This window comes from Phyllobates terribilis, unplaced genomic scaffold (assembly GCF_046119375.1).
Source record: "Phyllobates terribilis strain yellow unplaced genomic scaffold, ASM4611937v1 Scaffold_11__3_contigs__length_659146591, whole genome shotgun sequence".
Taxonomy (NCBI): Eukaryota; Metazoa; Chordata; class Amphibia; order Anura; family Dendrobatidae; genus Phyllobates; species Phyllobates terribilis.
In genome coordinates, this window is record NW_027362771.1 from 614,946,465 (window position 1) to 614,972,381 (window position 25,917).

The 25,917-nt window shown below is 49.5% G+C and overlaps 1 protein-coding gene across 3 annotated transcripts in view; it reads right to left on the bottom strand.

Moving 5' to 3' along the window:
* Positions 1–10,814: 10,814 nt before the first annotated feature.
* Positions 10,815–25,917, bottom strand: part of LOC141167125 (very-long-chain 3-oxoacyl-CoA reductase-B-like) — a 117,404-nt gene continuing 102,301 nt past the window's right edge. For 2 of the 3 annotated variants that reach the window (XM_073654493.1, XM_073654492.1), the window contains exons 10-11: positions 24,498–24,647; positions 10,815–11,343 (exon numbers count right to left, since the gene is read on the bottom strand). In XM_073654493.1, coding sequence (XP_073510594.1) covers positions 11,227–11,343; positions 24,498–24,647 — 267 coding nt within the window. In that variant the 3' untranslated portion in view covers positions 10,815–11,226. The remainder of the gene's footprint in view (positions 11,344–24,497; positions 24,648–25,917) is intronic. The other variant, XM_073654494.1, reaches the window with a different exon arrangement.

The following is a 25,917-nucleotide window of genomic DNA, read 5'->3' on the forward strand; positions in this document are numbered from 1 at the left end:
CGCCCTCATCTCTCTTAGTGTCATTGGGGTAGGCCACTTCTGCACTGAGGCCACTTTCTACATGGTGGGATAGACTCTGGTGCTGGAAACAATAGGCCCTAGGTATTCAATCTCCCGCTGGAACAAGTGGCACTTCTGAGGTTGGAACTTTAGCCCACGTCTTTGAAGCCGCTCCAACACCTGTTCCAGCTGAATAAGATGGTCTTTGAAGGTAGGTGAGTAAATTATGATATCATCAAGATATACTGTATGAGCGTCGCTTCAAAATTCATGTCCCTATGACATCCTTCCATCAAGCATTGGAACTTTCCTGGTGCATTTGGCAATCCGAATGGCATCTGGTTAAACTCAACTAGCCCTATGGGGAGGACGAAGGCAGTCTTTGGCCGATCCTCCGCAGCCACTGGAACATACCAGTAACCAATGGCCAGATCGAGAGACGGGGAATACTTGGCCTTCCCAAAGGTGGACAGGGATTCTTCGATCCTGGGTAAAGAGAAAGAGTCCCTCACGGTGCAGCACAGAACCTCAATGTCCCATCCTTCTTTCGAACTAGTACAAAAGGTGCTGCCCAGTGGCTTTGGCTCTCCCGTATCACTCCATTTTGCAGCATATGTGACAGCAGTTCCTTGACCTCCTGGTACAATTGAGGCGAGACTTGCCAATACCTCTCTCGGATGGGGACTGTAATTCCTGTGAGGATCTTGTGGTGCACCTGAAGCAGTGTTCATTCCGAGCAAACACTGCTTGATACCACTGTAACAACTGCTCTACTTGCCCCACTTGTCTCAGGGAGAACTCAGTGAGGTTCGTTACCATTTTTTCTGGGAGGTGGCGATTGGCCGGGTCCTCGTTTTTTTATTCCTGGGCATTGAGGGACACAAAGTCCACGGGTCCTCCTTCACGTGTGTTAACATTATGGCATCGGCCCTTGTGAGATCTTCTGGTATCATATATACTTAAGCTGCTTCCTTTCGGGGAATCAGCTGTATACTTGTACCACTCAAATGTTTGCAGTGCACGGGCATTGACACATGGTAGTTAGGGTGCGTACAACCAGCGGTTTCGGGATTTTTTCGGCCCCTTTTGCGGGTTTAATCTGGACATCTACTCCTTCTAGTGGCAGCACTGGCATGGTAGGTACAGTCTGTCCTGATGGTAAGGTCACCTTAGACTCTGGCACCTTGCTGAGGCGATGGGAGGCGGCTGGTAGTTTTTGGATTTGGCTGACCTGCATGAGCTGTTGGAACACTCTCTTACTGGCGTGATAGCGATTTTTTTCAGGTCCAATTGTTGCTTTGGGGCTCATCAGCCAAGAATTGGCCTACAGCTTTCAAGACTTTCATCCTCAGGGTCAAGATGGGTCCCCCTCCTTCGGGGCCTTTTACCAATACGATCCCTTTTCTGCCTAGTTCCTTCCCGCACACTCATACCGACATGCACACCACTCCGGCCACCGGGATACGCAGCTGGTTGGCAGCCACTAGCTGAATGATTAGTTCTTTCCTGGAGTGGGCAACTTCGGGGAAATGAATTCAGAAGTACTCTTCAGGCATAGTGGTCACCTGGTACCCCTTGTCCATCAGGCAGTGAATATGTTGTCCATTAAACTCAGCCCAGGTAATGAGTCTCTCGGAAACAATATTCTAGGGGCCTTCATCCTCTCTCTCTCTGGGCCGTGGGAGCCCACGGTGTGTGCTGGACCGGGCAGCGCGCTAGTTTAACAGATGCCCCCACCTCCTTCTTTCCCGGTTTGAACAGTCCCGTGAGATGTGTCCCCTTCCGCCGCAGGTCCAACATTCCACTACACGTTCTTCTGATGGGCGACGGGTGTGAAGCGATGGGATACGAGAGAAGTTGTGTTCTTGCTCCGACCATATTGGACCGTAGAATCAGGCGTAGTGACTAGTGATGAGCGAGTATGTTCTGTTATCCTTTTTTCGACAAGCATGCTCGGGCGAACACCAAGTATCTTCAGCGTGCTCGGTGTTATGTTTGAATTACTCCCGTGTGCATGAGTTGCGACTGTTTGACAGCTTTAATACATGTGAGGAATGCCTGTTTCTTTGGCATTCCTCACATGTATTAAGGCTGTTAAACAGTCACAAATCATGCACACGGGAGTGAAGATACTTGGTGTTAGCCCGAGCATGCTTGTAAATCTCAAGTAACGAGCATGCTCGCTAATCACTAGTAGTGACGTTAGTGGGGATCCCCTTGATGCTACGCAATTTGCCCCTAATGTTCTGGATCTCTTGGCATAGCTCTCAGGCCCAGTCATTCTCCTTATTTGTTGTCTCAGAGGTGACCACTTCATAACTCCGCACAATGCCTGTCAGGACAGGGGCTTCTCGTTCCAGGACTCAGGCCTCTGCCCCAACTTCCAGGAAGCTTATGCTGGGATTGAAGTGTATGTGTTCTTTTAGGGCCTAGCTTAGATAGGGGTCTCTCAGTCCAGCAAGCACTTGATACCGTAGCACTTCATCTAATGTTCCCGGCCCTCTCTATCCGTCTTGGGTCTTCTTGGTGATGTGGGCCGTCACTTCCTGCAGGGTGTTTGTGTCACCCCAGGCCTGGATGCCACAAATATTAAAGGCTGTGTCTGAGAGCAGGAGGGAGGTTCCCTGGTCAGGGACAATTAGCATACAGCACCTCCTGTCCCAGGCCAGTAGGGGGAGCTGGCTGCCCCTATAAAAGCTGGAACTGAGGGCAGGGTTAGAGAGAACTGGACGACCTAGCTCAGGACTGAGACTAGTCCCAGAGAAGGAGGGACAGTTCAGCTGTAGCCAAGGAGTCCGTGAAGCAGAGGAGAAGCTGTGAGCCAGGGACAGAGGCGACGAGAGCCGGTCCTGGCTGAGAGAACTACACTACCGGACATTGGGGTCCGAGGCTGTCAGGGTTGTAAGCCCAGCAGCAGAGAACCAACCCGCGAGGGATTTCAGGTCCCTTGGCCTAAGAAGCCTGGAGGCTACGCCACAAAGAGGGACCGGTACAGCGAGGAGAAAGCAAAAGGTACACAAGGCCCGAGTCGCAAGCCATACAGGCGAGAAGTACACGGCAAGCTCAGGGACGTGGGCTATTACACCACGAAAAGGGGGATAGTCAGCAAGGGCAGAGAGAGAATGGTAGGCCTTCACACTCACCCTGACCAGTGGGGCTCGCCTGAATGCTCTCAGATACCCAGGTCCACTCCTAACCGGTACTACTGTTGGGTCAGTAATAACATCTGCAATAAAGACCCTGGACCATTTGAAGCGGACTCTGAACTCTTATTACTGCGGCCTGCACTACCACCCCCAGCATTCACCTACACTGCCCTGAGGCTACACTCTTCCCGTGGGGAGTTATCCTACCCCTGTCCTGCACACCAACATCAGCCTCAGTGGTCTGCCTCGCAGCGGCGGTCATCCCTGACCACAATCCACGGGTGGCGTAGTCGGACATTCAAAACACTGATAAATAGACTGCCACCATTTGGTCTGACCACCCTGAGCCACGGGATTGGGTTGCCACTACTACCCCCAGCATCGCATAGAAGCCCGGTTCCGGGTACCCCACGGCCCAGGGGGCGAGTCATTTACGTACTGGGCTACAATCTCGCCCTCCCCCTGGACATGACGGAATAAATGCATACATAAATTGCCTTGGTCTGTGGTGTCATCGTGCATATTCTCTAAGATTCTGATTACTTTATCTCTGGTGTTGCAGTCCCTAGTCTGAACATGACCGTCTGTTGTTCCTCTCCGTCCAGGTTCATTAGGGCCAATTTCGCTTTCGAAGGGGTCATAGGATACAACATGCTCCTCAATCGCTCCACCCAGTCACACAACAGTAGGTTGCTTCCCGTAAACTTCAGGAGGTTGGTCAGCATAGCCCCCAGGGAAATGTGCCCTATGGCGGGCTTGGTTACTGACTGATCCGCCATTTCTGTGCTGAATCCTGCCGACTACGCCAAATGTAAGCAGGTCACCGAATGCAACGCATGAAACTATTTATTTCCCTGATATGGCGTGCATTGTGGTAACTATAGCAACAGCAATTAATGCTAAACAGGATAATTACAACACGAAATATACAATAAAAAATGTACAAAGAATCCTCAGGTTCAATCTAGCTACTTTAGCAGTCTCTGCTTGTACGTTTTTATAACTTCTGACAAAGGGGATGATACAAGTACTAGAAAAAAACACTGTATTAGCACGTCTTCTAACATAGGCCCTAGGTTATCCCTCTAGGCCGCAAGTCCTCCTGACAAAGTCTAGCAAGGATCGCTGGGCCGCCTTTGCTTCAATGGGCCCCCGCCCTGTCTGTTGTACTAGCTGGTGGAGGTAGTCGGCCCTGGAAGTCCCAAAGTCGCAGCTGTTCAGTCCCAGGCGGTCCAGCGGAAGGGTGTGGACTGTGTAATGTTGCACCATCTTGGGTATTTGCTGGGACTGTTCTGTGTGTTTATTGTCCACTTTATGGTTCAATAAAGTATTTCCACACTGTTTTACCCTCACCCTGTGTTGTCTGAGTACTATTACGCCCAGGGAAGACCACGGGTCTTCACAGGAGGACTATGTGGTGCCTATAATACTGTATGTACGACTCTATGGGGCCTATTATACTGTATGGAGGACTATATGGGGCATATTATACTGTATTTAGGACTATGTGGTGCTCATGATACTGTACGGGGGGCTATATGGGAACTTGAAAAAGTTATGTAGGGTCATTATATTACAGTGGTGGCCAAAAGTATTGGCACCCCTGCAATTCTGTCAGATAATACTCAGTTTCTTCCTGAAAATGATTGTAATCACAAATTCTTTGGTCTTATTATCTTCATTTAATTTGTCTTCAATGAAAAAACTCAAAAAGAATTGTCCTAAAGCCAAATTGGATATAATTCCACACCAAACCTAAAAAAGGGGGTGGACAAAAGTATTGGCACCCTTTGAAAAATCATGTGATGCTTCTCTAATTGGTGTAATTAACAGCACCTGTAACTTACCTGGGGCACCTAACAGGTGTTGGCAATAACTAAATCACACTTGCAGCCAGATAACATGGATTAAAGTTGACTCAACCTCTGTCCTGTGTCCTTGTGTGACCACATTGAGCATGGAGAAAAGAAAGAAGACCAAAGAACTGTCTGAGGACTTGAGAAACCAAATTGTGAGGAAGCATGAGCAATCTCAAGGCTACAAGTCCATCTCCAAAGACCTGAATGTTCCTGTGTCTTCCGTGCGCAGTGTCATCAAGAAGTGTAAAGCCCATGGCACTGTGGCTAACCTCCCTAGATGTGGACGGAAAATAAAAATTGACGAGAGATTTCAACGCAAGATTGTACGGATGGTGGATAAAGAACCTCGACTAACATCCAAACAAGTTCAAGCTGCCCTGCAGTCCGAGGGTACAACAGTGTCAACCCGTACTATCCGTCGGCGTCTGAATGAAAAGGGACTGTATGGTAGGATACCCAGGAAGACCCCACTTCTTACCCCGAGACATAAAAAAGCCAGGCTGGAGTTTGCCAAAACTTACCTGAGAAAGCCTAAAACGTTTTGGAAGAATGTTCTCTGGTCAGATGGGACAAAAGTAGAGCTTTTTGGGAAAAAGCATCAACATAGAGTGTACAGGAAAAAAAAACAGGCATTCAAAGAAAAGAACACGGTCCCTACAGTCAAACATGGCGGAGGTTCCCTGATGTTTTGGGGTTGCTTTGCTGCCTCTTGCACTGGACTGCTTGACCGTGTGCATGACATTATGAAGTCTGAAGACTACCAACAAATTTTGCAGCATAATGTAGGGCCCAGTGTGAGAAAGCTGGGTCTCCCTCAGAGGTCATGGGTCTTCCAGCAGGACAATGACCCAAAACACACTTCCAAAAGCACTATAAAATGGTTTGAGAGAAAGCACTGGAGACTTCTAAGGTGGCCAGCAATGAGTCCAGACCTGAATCCCATAGAACACCGGTGGAGAGATCTCAAAATGGCAGTTTGGAGAAGGCACCCTTCAAATATCAGGGACCTGGAGCAGTTTGCCAAAGAAGAATGGTTTACAATTCCAGCAGAGCATTGTAAGAAACTCATTGATGGTTACCGGAAGCGGTTGTTCGCAGTTATTTTGGCTAAAGGTTGTGCAACCAAGTATTAGGCTGAGGGTGCCAATACTTTTGTCCGGCCCATTTTTGGAGTTTGGTGTGAAATGATCAATGATTTGATTTTTGCTTCATTCTCTTTTGTGTTTTTTCCTTGCAAGCAAATTAAATGAAGATAATAAGACCAAAGAATTTGTGATTGCAATCATTTTCAGGAAGAAACTGAGTATTATCTGACAGAATTGCAGGGGTGCCAATACTTTTGGCCACCACTGTATGTGGATGTCACGGGTGTGTCAGAAGTGACAGATAGTCGCCCTGCAGTTGGTTGCAGGAGAGCTCTACGTTTGGCATTGCAGGCACCTTCGTAGAGGCTGTCTCTAGGACACAGCGGCTACCTACTTCTGGCTAATTAACAACCTGGCCTGGGTGTATAAATACCTGCTGTGTATCAGAGGGAGGTGCCAGCGATATTCATTTACTGCCTGTGAAGGCTTTAGCAAGAGCAGTACTTCTTCCTCTCTGGAGCTAGAGGACATGTGCGCATTTGTCTGGAGTTGTCTAAAGCTAAGCCATTTTCCTTTGTTTGTCCTCCCTTGTTGTCTTAAGTGTTCAGTGGGGATCGACTAGTGCTCATCCCCTTCCTTCCCTAGCCAGGATCAAATGCCAGGGAAAGACAGGGCAGGTACACGTGCGGCGATTGGTGAAGAACCAATATAGGGACGTTAGGGGAGACAGGGTGATATTCTATCAGCCTAGCAGGTCTCCACTTCCCCCTTTCCCTAGAGTCTGGACTTCCTTTCCCTCTTCCCTTTGTGTTGCATTAAGTCTTTCCCACACCTTGCGTGACATTGAGGGCTATGTGGTGGCCATTATACTATTTTGAGGGCTATGTGGGGGCCATTATACTGTATTGAGGGCTATGTGGGGCTGTTAAACTGTTTCCCGGACTATATGGGGGCTGTTATACTGCTGGAAGGTCTATGTGGGGGCCAGTATATTGTTTGCAGGTTCATGTGGAGGCTATTATACTATTTGCAGGTATATGTAGGAGCTATTATACTGTTTGCAGGACAATGTGGAGGCTCCATTACTGTATACTGTTTGCAAGGCTATGTCTGGGGCCATCATACTGTTTGGAGGGCTATGTGGGCCATTATACTGTTTGGAGGGCTATGTAAGGATTATTATACTGTTTGGAGGGTTATGTGGGGGCCATTATACTGTATGAAAGCAATCATACAGGGCTGTTTGGAGGGCTTTGTGGAGTCCATTATGCTATGTGGGGTCATTATACTATTTGAAGGGATATATGGGGGTCAGTATGCTGTTTGGAGGGCTGGATGGGGGCCATTATACTATATGGATGGCTGGGTGGGGGGCCATTAAACTTTTTTGAGGGCTAGTGGGGGGCCATTTTACAGTGTGGATGGTTGTATTGGGGCCATCATACTATGGTGAGCGGAGGGGTGTGGGGGACATTATACTGTAAGGAGGCCCATTATACTGTATGGAGGGCTGTGTGGCAATCACAGTTGGGACATCATACTGTGTTAGGGTCCCCACACATTGCCAGGGAGGGGGGGTATAGTCGGGTCATCATACCCTGTTTGTGGAGGGTACTGTGGAATTATTCATTGTGTGGGTATCATGCTGTGTTTCGGGAGGACACTATAGTTGGCATCATACTTTATGGGGGCAATGCAATGAAAAGACAATCTAGGGGCTTCAATAGGAAGAAAATGACTTTGTAAAAAAGGCTGTAAAGTTGTGCGATATGCTCTTCGGCGACCCCGCTGAATATTAAGGTTTTGGGCGGGAGGGGGGACTTCTGATATGGGGCCCCATAATTTCTATGTATGTGACTTGCCCCCAGAGCCGTGGGGTACTTAGCGTCCGGGCCTATGGATGCTGATGGGGGATATCACGGTGGCTGGCCCGGTCTGTGGCCCAGGGCGGTCAACAAAAAGGGGAATTATTTATAGGGGATTTGTAAAGTGTTCGTGACGCCACCTTTGGAATGCTGCTAAAGGCAGCCGCCGCTGCGGAGCAGGTCCTCTGAGGCAGATGTTAGGGCAGCTTATGATGGAACGGCTCCCCACAGGTGGAGCAGGCCTCAGGGCAGCGTGAGGTAATGGATGGTGGTGCAGGTGAGAGACGGCCAGGACGATTCAGGAAGAAATGACGGACACTCACACGGGGGTTCGCTTCGGTACCTTTACTGGTGTAGATGCAGGTATGGTCCAGGGTACTCGGTAGGCAGGGTGCACTTCTGGACTATCCCCAGTGAGCGGGTATAGGGCCTCCTGATCCGTTGCTTCCACTTGCTAAGCTTCTGACCTGCCTGGAGCTAGGCCTGGCTTAATTACTGTCTCTCTCTCTTGCACCTGCTGACCTGGTGATAGGTCCTCCTCTTGGAGATCACTCTCCCTGGACGCTGGGGCCTCCGTGACTCCTAGACCTGGTATTGTAGTCAGCATTGGTCGACCTGGGACTTGTAGTCCTCCAGGTGTCCGGTGGTCCCTACTGGGTATAAAGGGACCCAGTAGGTGCGGACCCGGTGTCCGGTGTATATTTCGGGGTGAGCCTGGTACGCTCCTCTGCCCCCTTAACTCCTCTCTCCTCTCCTCCTTGCCGTCGGCCACACTCAGGGCCCTCAGAACACAAAACGTGCTGTAGGCCTTGGCTCACCTAAGCACAGCAGCCAGCGTGCTGTGACTTCACTGGTCTAAGTGCCAGCACACTCTCTGACTCAAACTGAGCTGCCTGGCTCCACCCTCCCTATATATAACCCTAACGGGCTCCCTCTGGTGGTGTGAGGTGGTAGGGAGGAGGTGTGTGAATGTGTGAGGGCCTCTTGTGGAGAAGTCCATCCATGCACCCTACTGGGTTCTGTGGCACCTGTGTGGAGCAGGGCGCCACATATGCCCCTTGCTCCTATGTTACATATAATTTAGCCTGTTAAGATGTTTTTAATTGAAAAAGCTTTTGATTTCAGTAAATGTGGCCTCGTAATACAGCAATGTAACATCTCTGGCGGCGTGCTGGCATGGCTCACCACCTCCCACCATGCAAGACCGCCATCTTACCTATCAGTCCTGGCTGCACACTTTGCTCCAGTACCTGCTGTGTGCATGTCTCTTGTCTGATTGCTTAGGGCGGCGGCGCGGTTACTGCCTGATTCTTACAGTTACAGTGTGCGCAGTCCTAATGCCTCCCCAGTCTATTGCTGTGAGTTACTGGTTGCTTAAACCCCCTCCACCCCATAGGAGGTGCCTGAGCAACACTTTCTTTCAGTGTGTTCTGTGCAACTGAGTTGCCAGGTCCTGTCCTGTATCTTGTCTGTTTCCGCCACCCTGGGGGATGAGTACCCAGGCCTGTTACCTGTATCTGTGACTTCGAGTCTGTTCCACCACCCTGGGGGCTGTATACTCAGGCCCGCTATCTGTATCTGTGACTTCTAGTCTGTTTCCGCCACCCTGGGGGCTGAGTTCCCAGGAACGTTCCTGTATCTTGTTCCTGGTTCAGTTCCTGTCTGAACAGTGTCCTAGCCCGTTACTTGTTTGTCTCTATGTTCGTATCTTCCCTTTTCCTGCAGTGTCTGAACCTGCACCTAACTCCAACTCGTTGTCTCTGTACTTCTGTTTGTGAGTTTAGTGTCCACTCGCTACTTCATTGCAAGTACCTTGTGTGTATCTGCTCTGCTTGTCTACCGCACCTGCTGTTTTGCTCTGCTCGTCTACCGCACCTGCGGGTTTTGCTCTGCTCTGCTTGTCTACCGCACCTGCAGGTTTTGCTCTGCTCTGCTTGTCTACCGCACCTGCGGGTTTTGCTCTGCTCTGCTTGTCTACCGCACCTGCGGGTTTTGCTCTGCTCTGCTTGTCTATCGCACCTGCGGGTTTTGCTCTGCTCTGCTTGTCTACCGCACCTGCGGGTTTTGCTCTGCTCTGCTCTGCTTGTCTACCGCACCTGCGGGTTTTTGCTCTGTTCTGCTTGTCTGCCGCACCTGCGGCTCTGTTCCTGTATCCCAGTCTGTACTGGTCCCTATCCTGCCTGCGTTCCTACCTGCCAGTACCCACCTGTCTGCATACCAGCCGTGCCTGCCAGTACACACATGTCTGCATACCAGCCGTGCCTGCCAGTACCCACCTGTCTGCATACCAGCCGTGCCTGTCAGTACCCACCTGTCTGCATACCAGCCGTGCCTGCCAGTACCCACCTGTCTGCATACCAGCCGTGCTTGCCAGTACCCACCTGTCAGTATGCAAGCCTAACCTGTCTGTTCCTGCCTTCCCCAGTGTGGGTCAACAGCTGTGACCGGAGTCTGACCTGGAGTAGCACCTGGTCTCTCTGCTCGGTTCCTCCCTGGTTCACGGAGTCGACAGAGCCGCCGTGCGACCTTGGTCGGACCGAGTTGATACTTAGTCACGCCCCTCCATGCACTCCTCGGTTCATGGTCCAGTGGGATCACTAACCACGCTCACGCCAGTCAGTCCGGGCGTGTGTGTAGCAGCAAATTGCACAAATGACCATTTTCAGCTCTTTACAACCTATAAAATGTTTGGAAACTCTGGTGTACAGAATCATTTGCTGCATTTTGAGTGTTTTTTAGTTTGGAAAAAAAAATCCTGTTAGGTTTGTCTAACAAAATGAGATTTATCCTCTAAAGGTTGATGTTTTGAATATTATTGTGACTCATTTGCATCCACCAATTAGGAAAATCAGAGACAAATTGCATTTGCATAATTTGGAAGGCGGTGTATTCTTATACATAGAGGGGGCAGTATTACAGAAGTTATATCCCGATTAGGTACACCTTATCGCGATGTGATCAAAGTAGTGTTAACTAAGTCCCCCTATATTATTTTTATGTATTACTGCTACTTACGGTATTTACTTACTGCAGGGTGTCCATAGTCCTGATTGTTAGTTTTTTCTGTTAATGGCGGCAGTGTGAATGGGCACCTACAAGTTGCTCTTACACTAACAGGAATGCTGGCCTATGGTTTTGGTTCTGCAGTAATTCTATTCTGGATAATGAAAGTTACAGTCATTTCTTCAGAAAACATGTATTTCTTCCTTTATAGATCACATTATTTCGGGGTCTGTAGTTGGTAGACCTCCCTCAGCTGCTGCTGCTTCTTCTACTGCTTCTTTTGTTTTACCGCTTCCTCCATTGACCTTCTGACTGACATGGCGAAGCTTTCCATCAGTTTGGAGGCTAGCAGGGTGTCCGAGATAATATTGTTGATAAAGTAACTCTGAAAGAAGAATTCGCGAAGTGAGAAGATTCCGCACGTAACACTTATTTTATCACAAGGAGATATATTGTGGGGTGAGCCTCATAGTACTAAACATACTAATTTCTGACCACTAGGGGCACCATAATACATTACTGGGACTTCATGCTCCACCTGCAGCGCAGCTTACATTGGCAGTGAGGGGGTTACAGTGCGACTTTCTCAGGAAATACCATTAGAGCAAGTATTTATCCCAGAAAATTATTGCACTTACACATATTTTGTTATACACCTGTTTATTTCCTTTATGTGTATTGGAACAACACAAAAAAAAACAGATAAAAAAGGCAAATTGGACATAATTTCACACTAAACCCTAAAAATTGTCCCGACAAAATTGTTGGCACCTTTCCAAAAATGTGGGTAAACACATTCATACTCACCTGTGACAAGTAACAGGTGTGGGCAATAGGAAAATCACACCTGAAACCAGATTGTAATGCCGGCACCACTGCCTTCCTCCCCCGGCAGAGACGCCAACTCACTCACCGCCGCGGCCCCAGTCCTGCAGTTCCTGGTTCCGCTACTGATGTCCGGGCTGCGCGGACCACGAGCAGATCTCCGGGCACAGTCCTTAGGGTGCGCACACTTTCCTGTCCTCTTAAAGGGACAACGTGCGCCGTCCTAAAGTATTCCCAGCCAATAGCTGGGAGACATTTATTATATAAAGCACCTCCACCTGATGGGAGGTGCCTGAGCAATGTTGTATGTCTGTTACTAACACCCTTGCTAGTCCTCAGGTCCCAGGGCTCGCATCCTGTATACCTACCTTTCCATCAGCCGTGCCTTCCTGCCTGTATACCAACCATGCCCGCCTGCCTTATCTATCAGCCGTGCCCACCAGCACCAGTCTGCTTATACACCTGCCTGTGTCTGCCTGCCTGTCTATCAGCCGTGTCCGCCTTCACCTGCCTGCCATGTGTCTGGCACCATACCAGGGGTTTTAGCCCATCTACCATTCCTGGCCATTCCTGCCTCCTGTTCCTTGGGGGTCAGCTGCCATCCACCCGAGGTCAGTCCCAGAGTAGCACCTGGTCCCGCCTCCCTCTTCCCTTCTTGTATCGTGGTATCGTCAAGCCGCCATGCATCCGAGGTCGGACTTAGTGAGGTCCCTAGTCACGCTCCTCCAGGCTCTACTCGGATCATGGCACAGTGTTTCTACCACCCAGCCCGTTACAGTTTGCCCAGGCCATGGAATCGCTGGTTCCCAGGCCTCCTCTATCTCATACCTGTACCAGGAGGTCTCCCGCCACAAAGACCAGCAGGATAAAATCTTTTCCTACGTGCAAACTGTGACCACCTGCCCAGATACGCTGGCAACTTTGGCTGCAGCCCTAACTCCCAAATTTGAGGCAACTACAGTCACAACACATCAGCCAGTGAGCTATGTTCCTGGACCTCGACTGTCTACTTCTCCACGCTATGGTGGAGACCCTGCCCTATGTCAGGGGTTCATCAACAAGTGCATGCTGCACTTTGAACGTCTGACCCATCAGTTCATCTCGGACTGGGCCAAAGTGGCTTTCATCATATCCCATCTCTCTGGCGAACCCTGACATGGCTCAATCCTCTTTGGGAGAGAGGGGATCCTCTTGTGTCAAACCTCCAGTCCTTACCAGAGGCCTTCCGTAAGGTCTTTGACGAGTCTGCTCCACACAGAGACAAGTCCGGTTTTTTGTAGACACACGGCCCACAAAATGTACCACACAGATGACATCCGTGTGCGTCATCCGTGCGACACGTACCGGTGCCTGGGAATGTTGCTGTTTCCAGGCGCCAGGGCTGAACACTGCCCTCATCATGGTTCCCTGCCGGCGCTGCGATCAGCTCTAGCAGGCATCTTGATGAGGGCAGTAGTAGTGTACTCTCAGTGTCCCTACCTGTAAAATTAAGAATAAAATAATAAAATGCTTATACTCACTTCTCCTAGGTGTTCCCCGCTGTCCTCCATGCGACCGCTGCTGCAGAGAAGCCGGGGAGAATGAGCCGCTCCGGAGCTGCGCTCAGTGAGTGACAGGATACCGCTCCTGAACTGCAGCTCGGAGCCGCTCATTCTCTCCGGCTTCTCTGCAGCAGTGGACAGCGGGGGACACCTAGGAGAGGTGAGTATAAGAATTTTATTATTTTATTCTTAATTTTACAGGTAGGGACACTGAAAATACCCTGCTGGTGCTGATCACAGTGCCGACAGGGAACCATGATGAGGGCAGCATTCGGCACCGGCGCCTGGGAACGGCGCTACTTGTAGCGCTGATTCCCAGGCACCTGTCCGTGTGATCCATGTGTGGCACATGTGCCACATGGAAAACATACACATGACCACATGGGGCAGGGATATCTCCGGTACCGTTTTTTCCAGTACCGGAAATATCCGGACGTGTGAAACCAGCCTAAAAGCAATCCCAGTGGGAGAGGATAGCATGATAAAGCATAACTGCAGTAAAGCTGACAAACTAGAAAGTGAGATCACTACTTGTTGGGATAAACTAATTAGGAGAGGTTACCCACCCTGGACTCTGGATAGAGCCTCAGCGATCGTAGCTACAAAAGACAGAGAAAAACTAATTGATGTTTCTGAGCGTAAAACTGGTGAAAAAAAAGAAAATGAAACCATTATTATCTTTAAAATTCAGTCTGTAATTTAATCAGATTAAAAAAATAATCAATAAATATTTGCCAATATTGCATGATGACAATATGTCTGAGATTCTGCAGTCAGGGTGCTCAAAAAACATTGTATTGAAAGAGAAAGAATTTTTTAAAATATGTTGTATGTTTTTTTTGTATAAATAATCATGTATGTAAATTGTTCCAGGTCATGTGACATTTTTATGAAATCTTATTGGTGATTATCTGTATAAAAAAACATTTGTATGTAGCTTTGGAAAAGAACGCAGATTGGAGCGTTCGAAACGTCTGCTGCACTTTAGAAGCTGGAATCCTTCCTCCTTTTTTTTTTCTGCAATTTGCCGGCGAGAGGTTCCTCGTCTATTCAGTGCTTCAGGACACCTCAGTCAGGGTGAGATGGTGTTTGCTTTTTTTTACTTTTTGTCCGTTTTTCGTACCCTGCCATCCGAACTTGCCTGGAATAACGAGGCTCTGGTGGTTACCTTCTGGGAGGGCCTCTCAAGGCGAATCAAGGACGAGCTGGCCGGTTGGGAAATACCCACCTCATTGGATGACCTGGTGAACCTGGCAACCCGGATAGACATAAAAGATTCCAGGAGTAGACCAAACAGGTAATCTGTGCGCCTAGCTCCTACCTTCCAAAATTTAATTACCCGGCAAGCCCCTTCTGCGGCACCTCCCCTACAGTCAATGCAGATTGAACAGGTGAGGTTGGCTAAGCTTCGTCAGGAGGTTCGTCATGCAGAAGGAACATGCTTCTATTGTGGCAGTCCCGAACACCTTATCCAATCCTACCCCGAGATGCCAGAAAACTCCAGTGCCTAGGGTCGATTGGAGAGGATACCTTGGGCAAGAATCACTCCTCTCCATCGCTGATTCTGACTGTATAGGTCTCCTGCGGCAACATTCATTTTTTTGGGTCGGCCTACCTGGACTCCAGTTTCGCAGGCAATTTCATCCAACAAGCCGTTGTCGAGCAGTATAAAATGATCCAACGTCTACAGGATCCGTTGATGGTTTTATCACTGGATAGAAAACCTCTTTCCGAGACCATCCAGTTCTTTACTGAGCCCGTGGAACTTCATGTAGGGATGCTACACTCAGAAAAGATTGGACGTACGTGGCCATATTGGACGTACGCCGACGTGTTTGACAAAAAGGAGGCTGAGACACTACCACCTCATAGGTCGTATGGCTGTCCTATCCATCTTCTTCCAGGCGCATCCCCCCCACGAGGTCGAATCTATCCCCTGTCGCAGGCCGAGACCCGAGCCATGTCCGAATATATTAAAGAGAATCTTGCTAGAGGATTTATCCAGAAACTTTCCTCCCCAGCTGGAGCAGGATTCTTCTTTGTTAAGAAGAAGGACTGTTCGCTTCGACCCTGTATTGACTATAGGGGATTAAATCAAATCATGCTAAAAATAAATATCCTCAGCTTTTCATCTCTGAGTTATTCGACCGCCTTAAAAGTTCCAAAGTTTGCACAAAACTCGACCTTCGGGGGGCGTACAAGCTGATCCAAATTTGCCAGGGAGATGAATGGAAAATGGCCTTTCATATCCGTGATGGCCACTACGAGTACCATGTGATGTTATTTGGACTCTGCAACGCACCTGCAGTCTTTCAAGAACTGGTGAACGACATCTTCCGGGATCTTCTCTAGACATGTGTTGTAGTGTACTTGGGCGATATTTTGGTGTTCTCCCCAACCTGCCTTTACACCGAAGAGATGTTTGCCAGGTTCTGCAGAGGTTAAGGAAGATCAGTCTCTAAGCCAAATTGGAAAAGTGCGTCTTTGAGAAGGTTTCTCTACCGTTTCTTGGATACATAATCCCGATACCGGCCTGAAAATAGATCCAGAAAAAGTGTCTGCCGTCTTGAAGTGGCCCAGTCCAGACGGTTTGAAAATTATCCCGCGGTTTTTAGGATTCGCTAACTACTACCGCCAATTCATCCCCCATTTCTCTTCCCGGACTGCTCCCATCTCATCCCAGACCCGCAAAAGGCCCAATCCTAAAATATGGAGGCTGAAAGTGCCTTTGTATCATTAAAGCAGGCTTTCTCCTCTGCTACTCGCCTGCATCGTCCGGACAAAAATAAGCAATTCTTTCTGGAGGTGGATGCTTCATCCTCAGGGGTCGGAGCCGTTCTTACCCAGAAGTCCTAATCAGGCCGCATGGTTACTTGCGGTTTCTTTTCTAAGATCTTCTCTGCTCCAGAATGCAATTACTCTATTGGCAATCGGGAACTGCATGCAATAAAATTGGCGCTGGAGGGGGTTAATACACCTGGGGGTTATCTACATGGACCACAAGAATCTAGCCTATTTGCAGACTTAATCAATGACAGGCCAGGTGGTCTTTGTCCTTTGTACTCATCAACTTTCATCTCTGCCTGTCCCTCATGTGCCTAAAACAAAACTCCCTAACAGCTTCCAACCGGTCAGCTACTTCCCTTGTCCGTTCCATCAGTTTCTGCCAGCATATTGCTGTGGATTTCATCACGGATCTGCCAGTGTCGGCTGGGTGTACTGTTATCTGGGTGGTTGTGGACCGCTTCTCCAAGATGGCTCACTTCACTCCGCACCCCGATCTTCCAGTGCGCAAAGAAATTCATCCTACATACACTGCTCAAAAAAATACAGGGAACAGTGAAATCCCCCCTCCTAGATGTGAATGGATGAAATCTTCTCATTGAATACTTTGTTCTGTAGAAAGCTGAATGTGCTGACAACAAAATCACACAAAAATCATCAATGGAAATCACATTTATTAACCAATGGAGGCCTGGATTTGGAGTCACCCCCAAAATTAAAGTGGAAAAACCCACTACAGGCTGATCCAACTGTGATGTAATGTCCTTAAAACAAGTCAGAATGAGGCTGAGTATTGTGTGTGGCCTCCACGTGTCTGTATGACCTCCCTACAACGCCTGGGCATGCTCCTGATGAGGCTGAGTATTGTGTGTGGCCTCCACGTGCCTGTATGACCTCCCTACAACGCCTGGGCATGCTCCTGATGAGGCTGAGTATTGTGTGTGGCCTCCACGTGCCTGTATGACCTCCCTACAATGCCTGGGCATGCTCCTGATGAGGCTGAGTATTGTGTGTGGCCTCCACGTGCCTGTATGACCTCCCTACAATGCCTGGGCATGCTCCTGATGAGGCTGAGTATTGTGTGTGGCCTCCACGTGCCTGTATGACCTCCCTACAATGCCTGGACATGCTCCTGATGAGGATGAGTATTGTGTGTGGCCTCCACGTGCCTGTATGACCTCCCTACAACGCCTGGGCATGCTCCTGATGAGGCTGAGTATTGTGTGTGGCCTCCACGTGCCTGTATGACCTCCCTACAACGCCTGGGCATGCTCCTGATGAGGCTGAGTATTGTGTGTGGCCTCCACGTGTCTATATGACCTCCCTACAACGCCTGGGCATGCTCCTGATGAGGCTGAGTATTGTGTGTGGCCTCCACGTGCCTGTATGACCTCCCTACAACTCCTGGGCATGCTCCTGATGAGGCTGAGTATTGTGTGTGGCCTCCACGTGCCTGTATGACCTCCCTACAACGCCTGGGCATGCTCCTGATGAGGCTGAGTATTGTGTGTGGCCTCCACGTGTCTATATGACCTCCCTACAACGCCTGGGCATGCTCCTGATGAGGCTGAGTATTGTGTGTCGCCTCCACGTGCCTGTATGACATCCCTACAACGCCTGGGCATGCTCCTGATGAGGCTGAGCATTGTGTGTGGCCTCCACGTGCCTGTATGACCTCCCTACAACGCCCGGGCATGCTCCTGATGAGGCTGAGTATTGTGTGTGGCCTCCACGTGCCTGTATGACCTCCCTACAACGCCTGGGCATGCTCCTGATGAGGCTGAGTATTGTGTGTGGCCTCCACGTGCCTGTATGACCTCCCTACAACGCCCGGGCATGCTCCTGATGAGGCTGAGTATTGTGTGTGGCCTCCACGTGCCTGTATGACCTCCCTACAACGCCCGGGCGTGCTCCTGATGAGGCTGAGTATTGTGTGTGGCCTCCACGTGCCTGTATGACCTCCCTACAACACCTGGGCATGCTCCTGATGAGGCTGAGTATTGTGTGTGGCCTCCACGTGCCTGTATGACCTCCCTACAACGCCTGGGCATGCTCCTGATGAGGCTGAGTATTGTGTGTGGCCTCCACGTGCCTGTATGACCTCCCTACAACGCCTGGGCATGCTCCTGATGAGGCTCAGTATTGTGTGTGGCCTCCACGTGCCTGTATGACCTCCCTACAACGCCTGGGCATGCTCCTGATGAGGCTGAGTATTGTGTGTGGCCTCCACGTGCCTGTATGACCTCCCTACAACGCCTGGGCATGCTCCTGATGAGGCTCAGTATTGTGTGTGGCCTCCACGTGCCTGTATGACCTCCCTACAACGCCTGGGCATGCTCCTGATGAGGCTGAGTATTGTGTGTGGCCTCCACGTGCCTGTATGACCTCCCTACAACGCCTGGGCATGCTCCTGATGAGGCTGAGTATTGTGTGTGGCCTCCACGTGCCTGTATGACCTCCCTACAATGCCTGGGCATGCTCCTGATGAGGATGAGTATTGTGTGTGGCCTCCACGTGCCTGTATGACCTCCCTACAACGCCTGGGCATGCTCCTGATGAGGCTGAGTATTGTGTGTGGCCTCCACGTGCCTGTATGACCTCCCTACAACGCCTGGGCATGCTCCTGATGAGGCTGAGTATTGTGTGTGGCCTCCACGTGTCTATATGACCTCCCTACAACGCCTGGGCATGCTCCTGATGAGGCTGAGTATTGTGTGTGGCCTCCACGTGCCTGTATGACCTCCCTACAACTCCTGGGCATGCTCCTGATGAGGCTGAGTATTGTGTGTGGCCTCCACGTGCCTGTATGACCTCCCTACAACGCCTGGGCATGCTCCTGATGAGGCTGAGTATTGTGTGTGGCCTCCACGTGTCTATATGACCTCCCTACAACGCCTGGGCATGCTCCTGATGAGGCTGAGTATTGTGTGTGGCCTCCACGTGCCTGTATGACCTCCCTACAACGCCTGGGCATGCTCCTGATGAGGCTGAGCATTGTGTGTGGCCTCCACGTGCCTGTATGACCTCCCTACAACGCCTGGGCGTGCTCCTGATGAGGCTGAGCATTGTGTGTGGCCTCCACGTGCCTGTATGACCTCCCTACAACGCCTGGGCGTGCTCCTGATGAGGCTGAGCATTGTGTGTGGCCTCCACGTGCCTGTATGACCTCCCTACAATGCCTGGGCGTGCTCCTGATGAGGCTGAGCATTGTGTGTGGCCTCCACGTGCCTGTATGACCTCCCTACAACGCCTGGGCATGCTCCTGATGAGGCTGAGTATTGTGTGTGGCCTCCACGTGCCTGTATGACCTCCCTACAACGCCCGGGCATGCTCCTGATGAGGCTGAGTATTGTGTGTGGCCTCCACGTGCCTGTATGACCTCCCTACAACGCCTGGGCATGCTCCTGATGAGGCTGAGTATTGTGTGTGGCCTCCACGTGCCTGTATGACCTCCCTACAACGCCCGGGCATGCTCCTGATGAGACTGAGTATTGTGTGTGGCCTCCACGTGCCTGTATGACCTCCCTACAACGCCCGGGCGTGCTCCTGATGAGGCTGAGTATTGTGTGTGGCCTCCACGTGCCTGTATGACCTCCCTACAACACCTGGGCATGCTCCTGATGAGGCTGAGTATTGTGTGTGGCCTCCACGTGCCTGTATGACCTCCCTACAACGCCTGGGCATGCTCCTGATGAGGCTGAGTATTGTGTGTGGCCTCCACGTGCCTGTATGACCTCCCTACAACGCCTGGGCATGCTCCTGATGAGGCTCAGTATTGTGTGTGGCCTCCACGTGCCTGTATGACCTCCCTACAACGCCTGGGCATGCTCCTGATGAGGCTGAGTATTGTGTGTGGCCTCCACGTGCCTGTATGACCTCCCTACAACGCCTGGGCATGCTCCTGATGAGGCTGAGTATTGTGTGTGGCCTCCACGTGCCTGTATGACCTCCCTACAACGCCTGGACATGCTCCTGATGAGGCTGAGTATTGTGTGTGGCCTCCACGTGCCTGTATGACCTCCCTACAACGCCTGGGCATGCTCCTGATGAGGCTGAGTATTGTGTGTGGCCTTCACGTGCCTGTATGACCTCCCTACAACGCCTGGGCATGCTCCTGATGAGGTTGCGGATGGTCTCCTGTGGGATCTCCTCTCAGACCTGGACTAAAGCATCCGCCAACTCCTGGACAGTCTGTGGTGCAACGTGACGTTGGTGGATGGAGCGAGACATGATGTCCGAGATGTGCTCAATCGGATTCAGGTCTGGGGAACGGGCGGCCAGTCCATAGCTTCAATGCCTTCATCTTGCAGGAACTGCTGACACACTCCAGCCACATGAGGTCTGGCATTGTCCTGCATTAGGAGGAACCCAGGGCCAACCGCACCAGCATATGGTCTCACAAGGGGTCTGAGGATCTCATCTCGGTACCTAATGGCAGTCAGGCTACCTCTGGCGAGCACATGGAGGGCTGTGCGGCCCTCCAAAGAAATGCCACCCCACACCATTACTGACCCACTGCCAAACCGGCCATGCTGAAGGATATTGCAGGCAGCAGATCGCTCTCCACGGCGTCTCCAGACTCCGTCACGTCTGTCAAATGTGCTCAGTGTGAACCTGCTTTCATCTGTGAAGAGCACAGGGCGCCAGTGGCGACTTTGCCAATCCTGGTGTTCTGTGGCAAATGCAAAGCGCCCTGCACGGTGTTGGGCTATGAGCACAATCCCCATCTGTGGACGTCGGGCCCTCATACCACCCTCATGGAGTTGGTTTCTAACCGTTTGTGCAGACACATGCACATTTGTGGCCGGTTGGAGGTCATTTTGCAGGGCTCTGGCAGTGCTCCTCCTGTTCCTCCTTGCACAAAGGCGGAGGTAGCTGTCCTGCTGCTGGGTTGTTGCCCTCCTACGGCCCCCTCCACGTCTCCTGGTGTACTGGCCTGTCTGCTGGTAGCGCCTCCAGCCTCTGAACACTACACTGACAGACACAGCAAACCTTCTTGCCACAGCTCGCATTGATGTGCCATCCTGGATGAGCTGCACTACCTGAGCAACTTCTGTGGGTTGTAGAATCCGTCTCATGCTACCACGAGTGTGAAAGCACAACCAACATTCAAAAGTGACCAAAACATCAGCCAGAAAGCATTGGTACTGAGATGTGGTCTGTGGTCCCCACCTGCAGAACCACTCCTTTATTGAGGGTGTCTTGATAATTGCCAATAATTTCCATCTATTGTCTATTCCATTTGCACAACAGCATGTGAAATTGATTATCAATCAGTGTTGCTTCCTAAGTGGAAGCTATTGTTTAAGTGTTCCTTTTATTTTTTTGAGCAGTGTATTTTCGGCCTCCATGGTCTGCCACTCCACATTATCTCTGATAGAGGCATCCAGCTTACCTCTTGTTACTGCAAGCTACTGAATGATTTCTCCTCGGCTTACCATCCTCAGTCCAATGGTCAGATGGAACAGGTCAATCCCATGCTGACAAATTTCCTCCGGCACTTTGTCAATGCCCACCAGTGACTAGACCAAATTCCTGCTTTGGGTCGAATTCTCAAACAATTACCATGTGAGCGAATCTTTTGCCAAATCTCCGTTCTTTGTGGTCTACGATCAACATCCCAATATCCCGTTCCCTGTGTCTAACTCCTCCGATATTCCTGCTGCTGATTCCCGCGTGAAGAGTTTTTGTGAGATCTGGGAAGACATCAAGGTTTTCTCAATCCTCATTAAACTCAGAGAGGATGAAAAGACACGCAGACAAGAATCGTCTGGATCTGTCTCTGTTTTGTTCTGGGGATAAAGTCTGGTTGTCATTCAAGTATGTCTGTCTCAAGGTACCGTCACATGAATTGGTCCCTCGCTTCATCAGTCCCTTCAACGGGTGTTGAAACAAATTAATCCAGTAGCCTACAAACTCAAACTCCCAGACTTTTAATGAATTTATGAATCCCCAATTCCTTTCATGTGTCTATTCTCAAACCTGTCGCCTTCAGTTCTTTCTTCAAAGACTCTGGTACCACTCCTGCTTCAGGCAGCACTGAAGATGTTTTTGAGGTAAAGAACATTCTGGCCATCAAGAAGGTAAGAGGAAAGACCGTTTTTCTTGTGGACTGAAAAAGGGTTTGGTCCTGAGGAGAGGTCTTGGGAACCTCGGGAGAACATTTATGCTCCTCTCCTCATGGAGAGATTTTTTTGCAGGCTTGAAAACGAAGGGGCGTAAAGGAGGGGGTACTGTAATGCCGGTGCCACTGCCTTCTGCCTCATTCCCCGGGCAGAGACGGCAACTCACTCACCGCCGTGGCCCCAGTCCTGCACTTCCTGGTTCTGCTGCTGAGTGCCACGCGCAGATCTCTGGGCACTGTGCTTAGGGCACGAGCTGTTCCATCCTCTTAAAGGGACAGCTTGCACCGTCCCAATGGCTGGGAGACACTTATTATTTAAGATACTGTACCTCCACATGATGAGAGGTGCCTGAGCAACGTTGTATGTCTGTTACTAAAACACTTGCTAGTCCTCAGGTCCCAGTGCTCGTATCCTGTATACTTACCTGTCTATCAGCCGTGCCTGCCTGTCTATTAGCTGCACCTGCTTGCCTGTATACCAGCCATACCCGTCTGCCTGTCTATCAGCTGTGCCCGCCAGCACCAGCCTGCCTATAAACCAGTCATGCCTGCCTGTACCTGCCTGCCTGTCTATCAGCTGTGCCCGCCTGTACCCGCCTGCCTGTACTCCACCTGTGTCCGCCTGTACCTGCCTACCCGAATGACTGACGTGCCAGTCACCATACCAGCGGTGTCAGCCCATCTACCATTCCTGGCCATTCCTGCCTCCTGTCCCTTAGGGGTCCGCTGCCAACCAACTGAGGTCAGTCCCGGAGTAGTACCTGGTCCCGCCTCTCTTGTCAAGCCACCATGCATCCGAAGTCGGACTTGGTGAGGTCCCTAGTCATGCCCCTTCAGGCTCTCCTCAGATCAAGGCACAGTAGTTCCCCCACCCAGCCCGTGATAACACAGATAAAAAGTGGAGACGTTGACTCAATATTTGCATTGTGTATCTGTGTGTGCCACACTAAGCATGAAGAACAGAGAGAGTAGAAGAGAACTGTCTGAGGACTTGAGAACCAAAATTGTTGAACAATATCAACAATCTCAAGGTTACAAAACCATCTCCAGAGGTTTTGATGTCCTTTCTCGACGGTGCGCAACATAATCAAGAAGTTTACAACCCATGGCACTGCAGCTAATCTCCCTGGATGTGGAGAGCAGAGAAAAATTGATGAAACGTTTTAACTTAGGATAATCCAGATGGTGGATAAACAGTCCCAATCAAATTTCAAATAAATTCAAGATGTCCTGTAGGTTCAGGGTGCATCATTGTCAGCACAAATAATGTGTCCACATTTGAACAAAATGAAACTCTACAGCAGGAGACCCAGGAGAACCCCACTGCTGACACAGAGACATAAAAGAGCTAGACTACAGCTTGCCAAAATGTACATGAGCCAAAATCCTACTTGGAAAGCATCTTGTGGACAGATGCGACCAAGATAGAGCTTTTTGGTAAAGCGCATCATTCTACTGTTTACCAAAAACGGAATGAGGCATACAAAGAAAAGAACACAGTACCTACAGTCAAATATGGTGGAGGTTCAAAGATGTTTTTGGGTTGTTTTACTGCCTCTGACACTGGGTTCCTTTACTGTGTGCAAGCCATCATGAAATCGCAATGTAGTGTCCAGTGTTAGAAAGCTGGGTTCGTGTCCTAGGTCATGGGTCTTCCGGCTGGACAATGACCCCAAACATAATTCAAGAAGCACCCAGAGATGGATGGAAACAAAGCACTGGAGAGTTCTGAAGTGGCAACAATGAGTCCAGATCTTTAATGCCATTGAACACCTTTGGAGAGATCTTAAAATTGCTGTTGGGAGAAGGCGCCTTCAGATATGAGAGACCTGGAGCAGTTTGCAATAGACGAGTAGGCCAAAATTCCAGCTGAGAGGTGTAAGAAGCTTGTTTATGGTTATAGGAAGCGATTGATTGCAGCTATTTATTCCAAAGGGTGTACAACCAAATATTAAGTTAAGGGTGCCAACAATTTTATCCGGTCCATTTTTGGGGTTTTGTGTGAAATTATGTCCAATTTGCCTTTTCTTATCAATTTTTTGTGTTGTTTCAATAAACACAAAGGAAATAAACCTCTGTATAATAGAACGTGTAATTGCCAATAATTTTCTGGAAGAAAAACTTTATTTTCTGGAACACTTTCAAGGGTGCCAACACTTCTGCCCATGACTGTATGTAATGTTACATATGTTTAGTGTTACTTTGTTGCTGCACAACATGTATTATACCTCAGTCACCTCCAGAGCTGCATTCATAGTTCATTACCTGGATGGAGTGGGAGAGGCAGCCGTTGGTTCGGTGCGTGTATCCCACCATGTTCAGAGCCTCCCGGACAAAGTCATTGGCCTTTTTCACTAGAAGATTGCTGGGTAAATTCTGGGTCATGTTTGTAGAAACAAACATGGGCAGCACCGACTGTGGGCAAAGGGAGAAACATTATATCTGGTGTATCCAATCACATCGTGTGTGATACTGTCTGACAGAGCCGCCATTAGGGTATTACTGCCCTTACTAGTGTATGGGGACCAGTTGATAATGAATAGAGGGTGGAGGTGGGAGAGAGAGAGGACATGACATAATGAATTGGAGAGGAGGGGGCCATGTAAGTATAAAGAATCGGGGGAGTGGGAGGAACAGAGTGAGGGTGTGGAGGATGCAGGAGTGTGACTGGTAATGAATTGGTGGAAAGAGTACATGTGCTAATTAATTTATATATTTATTGGGTGGAGAAAGTGGCTATTTACAGTTAGTGGGGGTGCAGTGATGGATAACAATTTATATTTTCAATGGTGTGTTGCATAATAACTAATTATATATTAATGGTGGGTGCATGTTTATGATCAGCTGCGTAGTGTAGAAGTTGGGGGAAAAGTGGGAAAGTGCCCTGGAAGCGGTGCTCTAGATAACTGTGTGTTATTTTATGCAGAGACGAGTCCTGGCTGAAAGAAGTGATGGCGGTCTGCACTGGATGAAGAAGAAAAGTGAAGATGAAGGACTTCACCTAGAGATGTCACCTGTGAGTCAGTGTGTTACCTGTAAACTTAGACTATACACTGTAGACTATATACAGAGCTCCTGTGTATAAGGTCACTGGTGATCACTGTATTATCTGTACACCTTCACTATATACAGAGCTCCTGTGTGTAATGTCACTGGTGAATACTGTATTACCTGTGCACTATATACTATATGCAGAGCTCCTGTGTATAATGTCACTGGTGATCCCTGTATTACCTGTACACTATATACAGAGCTCCTGTGTATAATGTCACTGTTGATCCCTGTATTACCCGTACACTATATACAGAGCTCCTGTGTATAATGTCACTAGTGATCCCTGTATTACCTGTCCACTATACACTATATACAGAGCTTCTGTGTATAATGTCACTGGTGATGCCTGTATTACCTGTACACTGACACTATATACAGAGCTCCTGTGTATAATGTCACATGTGATCACTGCATTACCTGTACACTAATGCTATATACAGAGCTCCTGTGTATAATGTCACTGGTGATCCCTGTATTACCCTACACTATATACAGAGCTCCTGTGTATAATGTCACTAGTGATCTCTGTATTTCCTGTACACTGACATTATATACAGACCTAATGTGTATAATGTCATTGGTGATCCCTGTATTACCTGTACACTATATACAGAGCTCCTGTGTATAATGT